This window comes from Adiantum capillus-veneris, chromosome 3 (assembly GCF_014529385.1).
Source record: "Adiantum capillus-veneris isolate H3 chromosome 3, ASM1452938v2, whole genome shotgun sequence".
Taxonomy (NCBI): domain Eukaryota; kingdom Viridiplantae; phylum Streptophyta; class Polypodiopsida; order Polypodiales; family Pteridaceae; genus Adiantum; species Adiantum capillus-veneris.
In genome coordinates, this window is record NC_140933.1 from 133126428 (window position 1) to 133138563 (window position 12136).

At 40.4% G+C, this 12136-nt stretch overlaps 1 protein-coding gene across 5 annotated transcripts; it reads left to right on the forward strand.

The window, feature by feature from the left end:
* The first annotated feature begins 7433 nt into the window (after positions 1-7433).
* Positions 7434-12136, forward strand: LOC147461742 (uncharacterized). Of its 5 annotated transcripts, XM_086509201.1 has the most exons (4): positions 7576-7971; positions 8070-8292; positions 11717-11806; positions 12091-12136. In XM_086509201.1, the coding sequence occupies exons 1-3, from the start codon at positions 7966-7968 to the stop codon at positions 11800-11802; spliced, it is 315 nt and encodes a 104-aa protein (XP_086365327.1). In that variant the 5' UTR covers positions 7576-7965; the 3' UTR covers positions 11803-11806; positions 12091-12136. The 5 variants fall into 5 exon arrangements, 3 of the variants coding, with proteins under 3 accessions (XP_086365327.1, XP_086365328.1, XP_086365329.1); XR_015187631.1 differs by lacking the exons at positions 7576-7971; positions 11717-11806; positions 12091-12136 and adding exons at positions 7434-7567; positions 10692-10794 and having other exon boundaries at positions 8086-8292; XM_086509202.1 differs by lacking the exons at positions 11717-11806; positions 12091-12136 and adding an exon at positions 10682-10794.

The following is a 12136-nucleotide window of genomic DNA, read 5'->3' on the forward strand; positions in this document are numbered from 1 at the left end:
TTGTTCCATTCTTCAGATTTCATTCATTTCCCAATGGCGACAATTGCTTCCTTGTTTTCTTGTAGAATCTCTGTAAGCCTAGCTATTTCTAGGGCATTCTCAAAGACTCGACAATTCTCTGACCTTCCATATGTGTTTGAAATAGAAAAATCTAACAATTTGCGTACTGATTAGAAGCGCTTAACTCTTGAGCACATTCCCACATATAGGAAGAGATCGTTCTTGAAAAAACCTATCTTCTAGGCCTTTTGACCCCATTGGCAAATCTTCTCTGCTAGGCCACAAATCACTGAGCACTCCTTGAATAAGTGAGGGAGGTCCTCATAAGCCGTTCTGCATTGGGAACATCTATCTGGACCAAAGGAGCTCTTCTTCTGGGTTTTAAGCCCCTTCACATTCCATGATTGGAGAACAAACTCTTCCATTGCTGAGATTGGGATACAACCTTCTACACCTCTAGGAATTCTTCTTCCGTGCCCTCTTTCCTATTGTACTCCTCCATTGATCCTTTCCCATTCCCCTCAATTACCACGAGGTTTTTTGGGTTGGCATCCCGAAGAGCCTCAAAGATATTATTCTAGAGAAAGGGGGTTTTCAGAATGTCTGGCGGGGCTTCTTTCATCTACCCAATAGCCCGGGCTTGAGATTTGAACCGCTTTCATGATATATTAGAGATTTGTTTCCACCCTTCATCATCCTTTCTAAATGTGGGTGATAAAACAATCTTCTAAAACACTGGGGATGTCGTTTTTTCTGGGTGGCAGACATGAAACATTATCTAGGGGTGGCATTTTCATTGCTATGATGGGCTTTGTCGGGCTCCTCCAAACTCTCTAGGGTTTCCTTGCTTACATTCCGGCTACCCATTTTCTAGTGTCTTTACATTAATATTATGAGGCGGAGCCATTGTTTCAGTATCCACCTGGATCGTTGCGGGCGTGAATTTTCTCATCTGTTACCAGGCTTGGGGCAGTGACCAAGGGAGAAGGACTTGCCAAAACTTTGGCCATTGTTGCCTCGTCGTTGAACTGTACTGAGAAAAAGCCCAAGGTATTGAGCATTAGATACAGATCCACCCTGATTCATGACATTGAAAGTATGAAGGCAATTGACAACTTCTGCTTTGGCATGCACCCTACCCATGAAATCGAATACCAACGTAGATTTAGCAAGCTCGATGAGTTGTCTCTTGATTAGAGTAGGAGGGACCGCCACGGTGAGAGGGTCCTCTACTTCGACTCTTTGTGGAAGCGTTCTTTTAAGAACTTGAAAGGCCCTATCTCCCTGAGCAACATCCAAAGGTTTGTGGGTGCCTTAGCTTTCTCCAATGTTCTTTTATTCAAGGATAGCGCACTAATAATCGTAGCCAATACTTTCTCAATCTGCACCTTATGTCCTTTCAGTTCCTCCTTGTTTAGCCTCGACATGCCGCTGGCTGCCCCTGTTGTGTTGGGCTATGACTACTTTTGGGCCCTTGTCTGCCCCACCAAGAGAGGGGTCGTTCGCCTCTCCTTGGGCCCCCACCACCGCCTCAACGTATGATGGCTTGTGCATGTTTTCCGTGGCCATGTCTCAAGCGAAGGCGACTATGTTACCCGGCCCTGAGCTGAAGCTCCAAAGAGAATTTTTAAAAATGAACTTTTTTAAATTATTTAAAAATCTTTGACTTGCACTAGGATCGCGATCCGTGGACAACTTTTCACTTCAGATCTTTATGACCGAACGATTGATCGTGATCCATGGGAAAATAAACACCACCGAGTTGGTAGGAGAGGTGACGGATCGCGTAGGCTACATACATTTGATAGTTGTTGATAGATGTTGCCCTTTTCCTTTTGTGAGAGAGTTGTCAACTTTGCATGCAAAGTATGCCAACTACAACAGACTCAAAAAGAGACCTCAACTCATAAACAACAAGTAATAAATAATGTGTGAGTTTGTTTTAAACAATCAAGCAAGTCTTTAAATCCACCACGGCAAGTTTTTAATGCTATCATGTGCACGCAAAAGAGGATTAAAGAAGGCGCCATTAACACTTTGAAGACTACAATTTCAATGAACCAATAGTAGAAAGACACGACTTGTGCTACGTGTCATAATGTGGGCCACTTAGTGGTTGCAATGTCCAATTTAGGATTAGTAATCAATTAACATTAGTCATTCGGTTATTAACCTCTAGTATTCGACCCAGACGTTTGAACTTTCTGCAAAAAATATAGGAGTGTTCTAATATAATAGTACGGTTTGTAAATTATTATTGTTATTAAGTTGTGGGTGCTACTTGCTATTTGTTGTCATGGCCCAAATTGTATTCTATCTTGCTAGCTTGTTATTGCTTACGTGCATGTCAACTGAGGATCTTGTTGCATTTGCAAAGTGCACTTTCCACACCACTATGTAAATCACTATGATGTATTTTATGGAAAAACAACACAAAATCCTTCAGACCATGGCAGTGGATCAAATGGGAGTCAGTCGCTCGGTCAGTTGACCAAGGAGGTCTTGGAATTCTAAAGCCAGTTGCCCATGCTGAGGCCTTGTGCAACAAATTTATGGTCTCATTGGCTAACCAGGACCAAGCTTGGGCTATTATGACCAAGGATATGTTAGAAGAAGCTAAACCTCGTTTGAAAGGTGGTAAGTGGAAAGGGGTAGAGGTTCATGACAAACTTTTAGCCCCAACGTGGTCTAACCTAAGTCTGGAGGGCATCTCATGGGAACTGGTGAGGAAGTGCAAAAGAGCGGCTGGGGTATTGGAGTGGGGGAAAGAAACCAGGTACTTCAAGAACTCCATCTTGCACTGGTCCCCTTGGATGTCTAAAGTTTTCAGACCACCACAAAGCCCCTATTGGATAGAAACTGCCGAGAAAGTGAATAATAAGGGTCTAAATTGACTTATACACTTCTGGGATGGTAACAGTAAGAGCTGGAAAACCATTGACTTTCTGGCAACCTAGTATCAATTAAATGGCTTTGAGATATTGTTAGTAGTCAACAGAGTGATAAAAGATCTTGACAATGTTGTGATGCCAATCTATGAATCTGGGATTGAATGGATTGCTAGAAATGGCATGGAAGTAGTCTTTTCTGGAAACCCCATTCTAAAGGCATATATCATGCATTGATGCACAATAATAATTGGTCTAGCCCCCTCAACAAAATATGGAAGAGACAATGGTTGGAAGAATGATGGGAGGAAGTTATGGAGAACATCTGGAAGCCAAAATGGCCACAATTTATGAAGATGTTTGTATGGAAGGTGACGTGGGGTGCTCTACCGATGGGCATAAAGATCCAAGAAAGAGGAATTGGGTCCAATCGATGCTTGGGTGCAAGATGGCTAGTGAATATCTGGCCCACCTATTTATGGAATGTCAGGCAATCAGAGGCCTTGCAGGGAAAATATGCAAGTGGGAAAATTAGAGACCACGTAACTGGCATGCATTTAAAAATTTACCTCAATTTTTGCCCACATAGTATAAAGCTAAAGCACGACGTCAATGGGATTTAATTCGACAGGGTCAAAATGAAGATGTACAGGGTTACACTGATCGTTTTTGGAACTGTTTAATTCAATTGCAAGCTATTGAACATGTTAGTCGCAGGAAATTGAAGCGTAAGTACATATCAGGCTTGGTATTACAAATTGGTGCTGAGGTAGATATGTTCGAACCAGATTCTCTGTCAAAAGCTATTAATTTGGCCCTTAATGCAGAAAAGAAGAAAGATGGATAACCTTTTCAAACTGATCAAACTGTTAACGCTAACCGTAACAAGAGACCTCCTTTCTTTACTAAATTTGATAGAAATAAACACCAAAGCCGTCCCTTTTTCAAGAGATGCAGATTTGACAATTCTCCTACAACTGCTCAACCTCATACAAGCAACAACAACAACAACATGCAGCAACGAGACAACAAAAATTCTTTCAACCAACGACCTACTCCAAATTCTAATTGTAACAAAAAGGTGAAGTGTTTTAAATGTTTTTAGTATGGTCACTATGCAGATAAGTGCCCAAATGGTCCTACTAAGGGCAATGGTCAATCCAATGTCCATTCCAATGGAGTCAACAGAAATTCAAATAAAGAACTCTTCAACAACAACCGCCCCAACAGAGCTACTCTTAACCTCATCGAAGATGCTACTTCCGACGACAATGAAGTGGAAGTTAACTACGGTGAGGGATATGATCATGATTATGATAACGATGACAATCCATCTTCAGGTACTCTTATATCTCCTCACACTTTGTTTAAAGTGCAAGGCACTGTTAAGGGTGAAAGTGTCACCATTCTGTTAGATGATGGTAGTAGCCATGATTTCATTTCCACACGTTTGACACAGTAACTATCTCTCTCTGAAATCTCATCACCTCACAAGGTTAAAACTGTTTTTAATAATCAACGTTTTAATTGTAAAACCCAAGTCACTATTGAAGTTTGCATCGGTGAATTTATACAAACACGAACATTTCTGGTAGCACCATTGCATGGTCTTGATATGATTTTGGGAATGCCATTTCGTCATGAATTTGACCCGTTGATTAATGATAAAACACGTACAATGTCTCTCACTCATAATAATAAAAATTTCTCCATCCAAGCAACATTAGCACATCAAAAATTTTCACTCCTCTCTCACACTCAAGCCAAAAGAGTAATTAGAAAACAGGGGAAAACATATCTAGTGTCGGTAAATCAAACTTCTGCTGAAACTGAAACTTCACGAAACTCCACACACGATAAATTTCTCTCATAATTTAAAGATTGTTTCATGCGTGATCTGCCACCTGGAATTCCACCTTCACGTCCAGAAGACCACAAAATTGACATTATACCGGGTAGTGAACCTCCTTGTAGAGCACCTTATCATGTAAATCCAACTGCACATAGGGAGATACAAACTCAAATCATTGATTTACTTGACCGAGGCCTAATCCGAGCTACTAGTTCACCATACGGAGCTCGAGTACTTCTTGTCAAGAAGAAAAATGAAACCTTTCGCATGTGTATCGACTACAGGGCTTTAAACAAAATCAGCATTAAGAATAGGTTTCCTATTCCTAGAGTGGATGATCTTTTAGACAAACTGAAAGGGGCAAACATTTTTAGCAAAATTGACCTTAAATCAGGGTACCACCAAGTCAAAATGTTTGAACATGATGTCTACAAAACTGCTTTCAGAACACAACCTGGACACTATAAATTTCTTCTCATGCCATTTGGTTTGACAAATGCACCAGCCACATTCACATGTATGATGAATCAAATTTTCATTGACCATCAAGATTTGTGATTGTATTTTTTGATGACATTCTGGTATTCAGTAAATCTGAAGAAGAGAATATAGAGCACTTAACATGTGTATTTGATATGCTTGCACAAAATCACTTGTATTTGAATCTTGAAAAGAGTTCATTTTTCCAATCTGAAATTGAATATTTGGGACACATTGTATCGGGTAAGGGAATACATATAGACCCCAAGAAAATTGAAGCCATTCAGTCATGGCCTAGACCCAAAAACTTGCATGAGCTACGTTCTTTTTTTGGTCTTTGTAGCTATTACAGGAAATTTATTAGTAATTTTGGTTACAAGTCACATTGTTTGACTCTCCTGTTGACGAAAAACACACCTTATGAATGGACTGATTTACAAGAAATCTCATTTAATGCACTTAAACATGCTACTGCACCTGTATTGCAATGGCCTGATTTTGAAAGACCATTCTTTGTGGTAGTCACTGATGCTAGTGAAAAAGGTATCGGTGCAGTCCTTATGCAAGATAACTATCCACTTGCTTTTGAAAGCCATAAATTCAAACCTTCTGAAACAAAGTTCAGTACTTATGATAAAGAGTTGAGTGCTGTGGTACATGCATTGAAATGTGAAAACACTATGTAATAAGTACTGATCTCATCATAAAAACTGATCAACAAAGTGTCAAATATTTACTTTTTCAGCCCTTAATAGATGATAGACATATTAAGTGGGCCGCTTTTATTCAAAATTTTCAGCCCAACATTCAATATCAACCTGGTAAAGAAAACATTGTAGCTAATGTTTTCAGTAGAAGACCCTCACTTGATCATCTATCAACCATTACGGGAACTTCATTTGACACTATGCCTAACACTTATGCACATGATGATGACTTCAAAACGACATGGTTGCATATGCTTGACAATTTTGTGCACACATTTCTTGAATACACCATTCAAGAAAACTCCCTTTACTTCAAACAAAAATCGTGTGTGACTAAACCTTTTCGTACATTAATTATTGAAGAATTGCAACATCGCACAGGCATGGTTTATAACCGTTACCTTTTGACTTTCAAGGGCCACCCTAAAGAGGATGCCTGAAAAGTATTTTCACAACTTCCCCGATCTTTTCCACAGTTTCCATCACTCACGGTCCAGTTGATTTCTCAATTGAGCAGCTGAGGACATTTGCTATCCCTGGTGGGAGCGATGTTATGAGACTGAGCACCCTTCTGTTGTAGTGGTTAGCTACGATTTAGATAGCTGGCGTAATGGTTAATTATGTGCTGTCTATTTATTTTCTAATTGAGTTGATGATGATGATTTTGTAGAGTGGAATGCGGGGAGTTGATGAAGAGGCACCGGCAATTACTCTTGGCTATTTTTATTCGCACAGTATTTTAGAATCTCAGTTCAATAAGTCACTCTGGATTTGTAAATAATGGTAGGACATAAGGTGCAGATTGAGAAAGAATTGGCTGCCCGTGTTGTGTTGGGCTATGACTACTTTTGGGCCCTTGTCTGCCCCATCAGGAGAGGGATCGTTCGCCTCTCCTTGGGCCCCCACCACCGCCTCAACGTATGATGGCTTGTGTGTGTTTTCCATTACCATGTCTCAAGCGAAGGCGGCGGTGTGACCTGGCCTTGAGCCGAAGCTCCAAAGAGGATTTTTAAAAAACTTTTTTAATTATTTAAAAACCGTTGACTTGCACTAGGATCGTGATCTGTGGACAAGTTTTCACTTCAGATCTTTACGACCGAACGATTGATCGCTATCCGTGGGAAAATAAACACCACCGATTTGGTAGGAGAGGGACAGATCGAGATACGTAGGCTACATACAATTGATAGTTGTTGATAGATGTTGCACTTTTCCTTTTATGAGTTGTCAACTTTGCATGCAAAGTATGCAAACTACAACGCTCCTTTAGAGACTCAAAAAGAGACCAACTCATAAACAACAAGTAATAAATAATGTGTGAGTTTGTTTTAAACAATCAGGCAAGGTCTTTAAATTCACCACGGCAAGTTTTTAATACTATCATGTGCACGCAAAAGAGGATTACAGAAGGCACCATTTAACACTTTGAAGACTACAGTTTCAATGAACCAATAGTAGAAAGACACGACTTTTGCTACGTGTCATATTGCTGGCCATTTAGTGGTTGGAACGTCCAATATAGGATTAGTGATCAATTAACATTAGTCATTCGGTTTTTAACCTCTAGTAATAGACCCAAACGTTTGAACTTTCTGCAGAAAATAATAGGCTCCCTTTGGATATGCTGTTCTAATATAATGGTACGGTTTGTAAATTATTATAGTTATTAAGTTATGGGTGCTAGCTTGCTATTTGTTGTCATGGCCCGCATTGTATGCTAATTAGCTAGCTTGTCATTGCTTACGTGCATGTCAACTGAGGATCTTGTTGCATTTGCAAAGTGCACTTTGCACACCATTATGTGAATCACTATGATGCATTTTAGTTGCAAGTAGGCATGTGTTGTATAACACCCCCCCCCCCCCCCCCTTTTTTTTGGGGGTAAAATTCACAATTGTGAGTGGATTATATTATCACAAAAAAATAAAATAAATTTTTGTTATGCTTGTAACGAGCAAAAACAATTACAACGGAATATAACTACATCGGTTGATAGGAGAACCACCCCAAGGAAAGGAATGAGTCCACCTCTTCACCCATGCAAGTTAGTCATAGCAATGTCGAAAGACCTATTACATTCATCAGATTTTGTTTGTTTCTCAATGGCGATGATTGCCTTTTTGCTTTTTAAAATGTTTTCAGTATGGCCACTATGCAGATAAGTGCCTAAATGGTCCTACTAAGGGCAATGGTCAATCCAATGGAATCAACATAAATTCAAATAAAAAACCCTTCAACAACAACTGCCTCAACGGAGCTACTCTTAACCTCATCGAAGATACTACTCTCGACGACAATGAAGTGGAAGTTAACTACGGTGAGGGATATGATTCTGATTATGGTAACGATGACAATCCATCTTCAGGTACTCTTATATCTCCTCATACTTTGTTTAAAGTGCAATGCACTATTAAGGGTGAAAGTGTCACCATTTTGTTAGATGATGGTAGTAGCCATGATTTCATTTCCACACGTTTGGCACAACAACTATCTCTTTCTGAAATCTCATCACCTCACAAGGTTAAAATTGTTTAAAAATCAACGTTTTAATTGTAAAACCCAAGTCACTGTTGAAGTTTGATCGGTGAATTTACACAAACACGAATATTTGTGGTAGCACCATTGCATGGTCCTGATATGATTTTGGGAATGCCATTTCGTCATGAATTTGATCCGTTGATTAATTATAAAACACGTACAATGTCTCTCACTCATAATACTAAAAATTTCTCCATCCAAGCAACACTAGCACACCAAAAATTTCCACTCCTCTCTTAGACTTAAGCCAAAAGAGCAATTAGAAAACAGGGGAAAACATATCTAGTGTTGGTAAATCAAATTTATGCTGAAATTGAAACTTCACGAAACTCCACACATGATAAATTTCTCTCACAATTTAAAGATTGTTTCATGCATGATCTGCCACCTGGAATTCCACCTTCATGCCCAGAAGGCCACAAAATTGACATTATACCGGGTAGTGAACCTCCTTGTAGAGCATCTTATCGTGTAAATCCAACCGCACACAGAGAGATACAAACTCAAATCACTGATTTACTTGACCAAGGCCTACTCCGACCTAGTAGTTCACCATAAGGAGCTCCAATGCTTCTTGTCAAGAAGAAAAATGAAACCTTTCGCATGTGTATCGAGACTACAGGGCTTTAAACAAGATCATCATTAAGAATAGGTTTCCTATTCCTAGAGTGGATGATCTTTTAGACAAACTGAAAGGGGCAATTTTTTTTAGCAAAATCGACCTTAAATCAGGGTATCACCAAGTCAAAATGATTAAACATGATGTCTACAAAACTGCTATCAGAACACAAACTGGACACCTTGAATTTCTTGTCATGCCATTTGGTTTGACAAATGCACCAGCCACATTAACACGCATGATGAATCGAATTTTCATTGACCATCAAGATTTTGTGATTGTATTTTTTGATGACATTCTGGTATTCAGTAAATATGAAGAAGAGCATAAAGAGCACTTAACACGTGTATTTGATCTGCTTGCACAAAATCACTCGTATTTGAATCCTGGAAAGAGTTCATTTTTCCAATCTGAAATTGAATATTTGGGACACATTGTATCGGGTAAGGGAATACACATAGACCTCAAACAAATTGACGCCATTCAGTCATGGCCTAGACCCAAAAACTTGCATGAGCTACGTTCTTTTTTTGGTCTTTGTAGCTATTACACATAATTTGTTCGTAATTTTGCTTACAAGTCACATTGTTTGACTCTCCTGCTAAAGAAAAACACACCTTATGAATGGACTGATTTACAAGAAAGCTCATTTAATGCACTTAAACATGCTTTGACTAATGCACATGTATTGCAATTGCCTAATTTTGAAAGACCATTCTTTGTGGTAGTCACTGATGCTAGTGGAAAAGGTATCGGTGGAGTCCTTATGCAAGATGACCATCCACTTGCTTTTGAAAGCCGTAAATTCAAACCTTCTGAAACAAAGTTCAATACTTATGATAAAGAGTTGACTATTGTGGTACATGCATTGAAAATTTGAAAACACTATGTAATGGGTACTGATCTCATCATAAAAACTGATCAACAAAGTGTCAAATATTTACTTTCTCAGCCCTTAATAGATGATAGACATATTAAGTGGGCCGCTTTTATTCAAAATTTTCAGTCCAATATTCAATGCCAACCTGGTAAAGAAAACATTGTAGCTAATGCTTTGAGTAGAAGACCCTCACTTAATCATCTATCAACCATTACGGGAACTTCATTTGACACTATGCCTAACACTTATGCACATGATGATGACTTCAAAACGACATGGCTGCATATGCTTGACAATTCTGTGCACACATTTCTCGAATACACCATGCAAGAAAACTTCCTTTACTTCAAACAAAAATTGTGCGTGACTAAACCTTTTCGTGCATTAATTATTGAAGAATTGCAATATCGCACTGGCATGGTTTATAACCGTTAACTTTTGACTTTCAAGGGCCACCCTAGAGAGGATGCCAAATGGATGCCTCGAAAGTTTTTTCGCAACTTCCCCGACCTTCTCCACAGTTTCCATCACTCACGGTCCAATTGATTTCTCTATTGAGCAACTGAGGACAGTTGCTATCCCTAGTGGGAGGGATGTTATGAGACTGGACATCCTCCTATTGTACTAGTTAATTGCAATTGGGATAGCTGGCGTAATGGTTAATTATGCGCTATCTATTTATTTTCTAATTGAGTTGATGATGATGAGTTTGTAAAGTGGAATGCAGGGAGTTGATAAAGAGGCGTCGGCAATTACTCTTGGCCATTTTTATTCGCACAATATTTTAGAATCTCAGTTCAATAAGCCACTATGGCTTTGTAAATAATGGTAGGACATCTATACTCTTTATAATGTGGCTTAAAATTTTTGAAGAAGGAGAAGGGATCCACGTGTCGTGCACTGGAGGGTTTTAAACCTTTCAAGTAAAGACCTTCACTGCACGGACTGCACCTTCCCCAACTTTGAGGCTGCCTTCATCGCTGCTATGTCGTCTTGCCTCCTTTTATTACTCCAATGAATTGAAACAGTCTCGTCTTTTGAGAGAGAGAGAGAGAGAGAGAGAGAGAGAGAGAGAGAGAGAGAGAGAGACAGAGATTGTGACATACGCGTCAACTCTTGGCTGCCTGGCATGCTTTATGTGTGTGTGTGTGTGTGTGTGTGTGTGTGTGTGTGTGTGTGTGAGAGAGAGAGAGAGAGAGAGAGAGAGAGAGAGAGAGAGAGAGAGAGAGAGAGAGAGAGAGAGAGAGTGAGAGTGAGAGAGAGCCATGTACGACTGCATGCGCACAACCTGTGTGTGTAGGAGAGTGTGAGAGAGAGAGACAATAGCACGGTGGCAGCACCTTCGAGCGTGCTCACATTAAGCACCCTCCTGCATCCAGCCACATCATCGACTTCCTCGCCTGCCCTCGGTGGCGCTTTAGCGTCATCCTCGTGTGACCAGTGTTAGTTGTTCTATTTCTGCTCGTGGCCTGTGTGCTCTCTACCACAGGTAATGCAAGTGCTGAGCACTATCATGCCTCTGTAGTAACTTCAAGGGATAACACCCTCTTGTTTAGAGCAAGACTCGGGCAGCAAGACCTGTTGGAGGTGGCAGGTTGCCAACCCATCTCACCGTTCTTACTACAGCTACCATGCTCTTCGCCTCTTCTCCATGGTTGTGTGTGTGTGTGTGTGCGCGTGCGGGGAGAGAGAGAGAGAGAGAGAGAGAGAGAGAGAGAGAGAGAGAGCCTGCTCATTTTTTCTGCGCCTCAGGTCCAACCTTCGATGGAGCGCTGCGTATTGATGAAGATGAGCCGAGAGGAGTTCATGGAAGCCCTGGCCAAGCATGCTCACATTGATCCGGTCTTTACCATGAGAGAGAGAGAGAGAGAGAGAGAGAGAGAGAGAGAGAGAGAGAGAGAGAGAGAGAGAGAGAGAGAGAGAGAGAGAGAGAGAGAGAGAGAGAGAGCTTCGTGGCAGCCCACCTTTTAATTGTTGTGAAAGAAAACTGTTATGCACTCGGTAGGGCGGATTTGAGAGAGAGAGAGAGAGAGAGAGAGAGAGAGAGAGAGAGAGAGAGAGAGAGAGAGAGAGAGAGAGAGAGAGAGAGAGAGAGTTTTTGATGAAGCCAATGCATTTTGTCACAGTTTGGAGGAGCTGGAGAAGGCAAACAACGAGTTCTTCTTGGCTTAC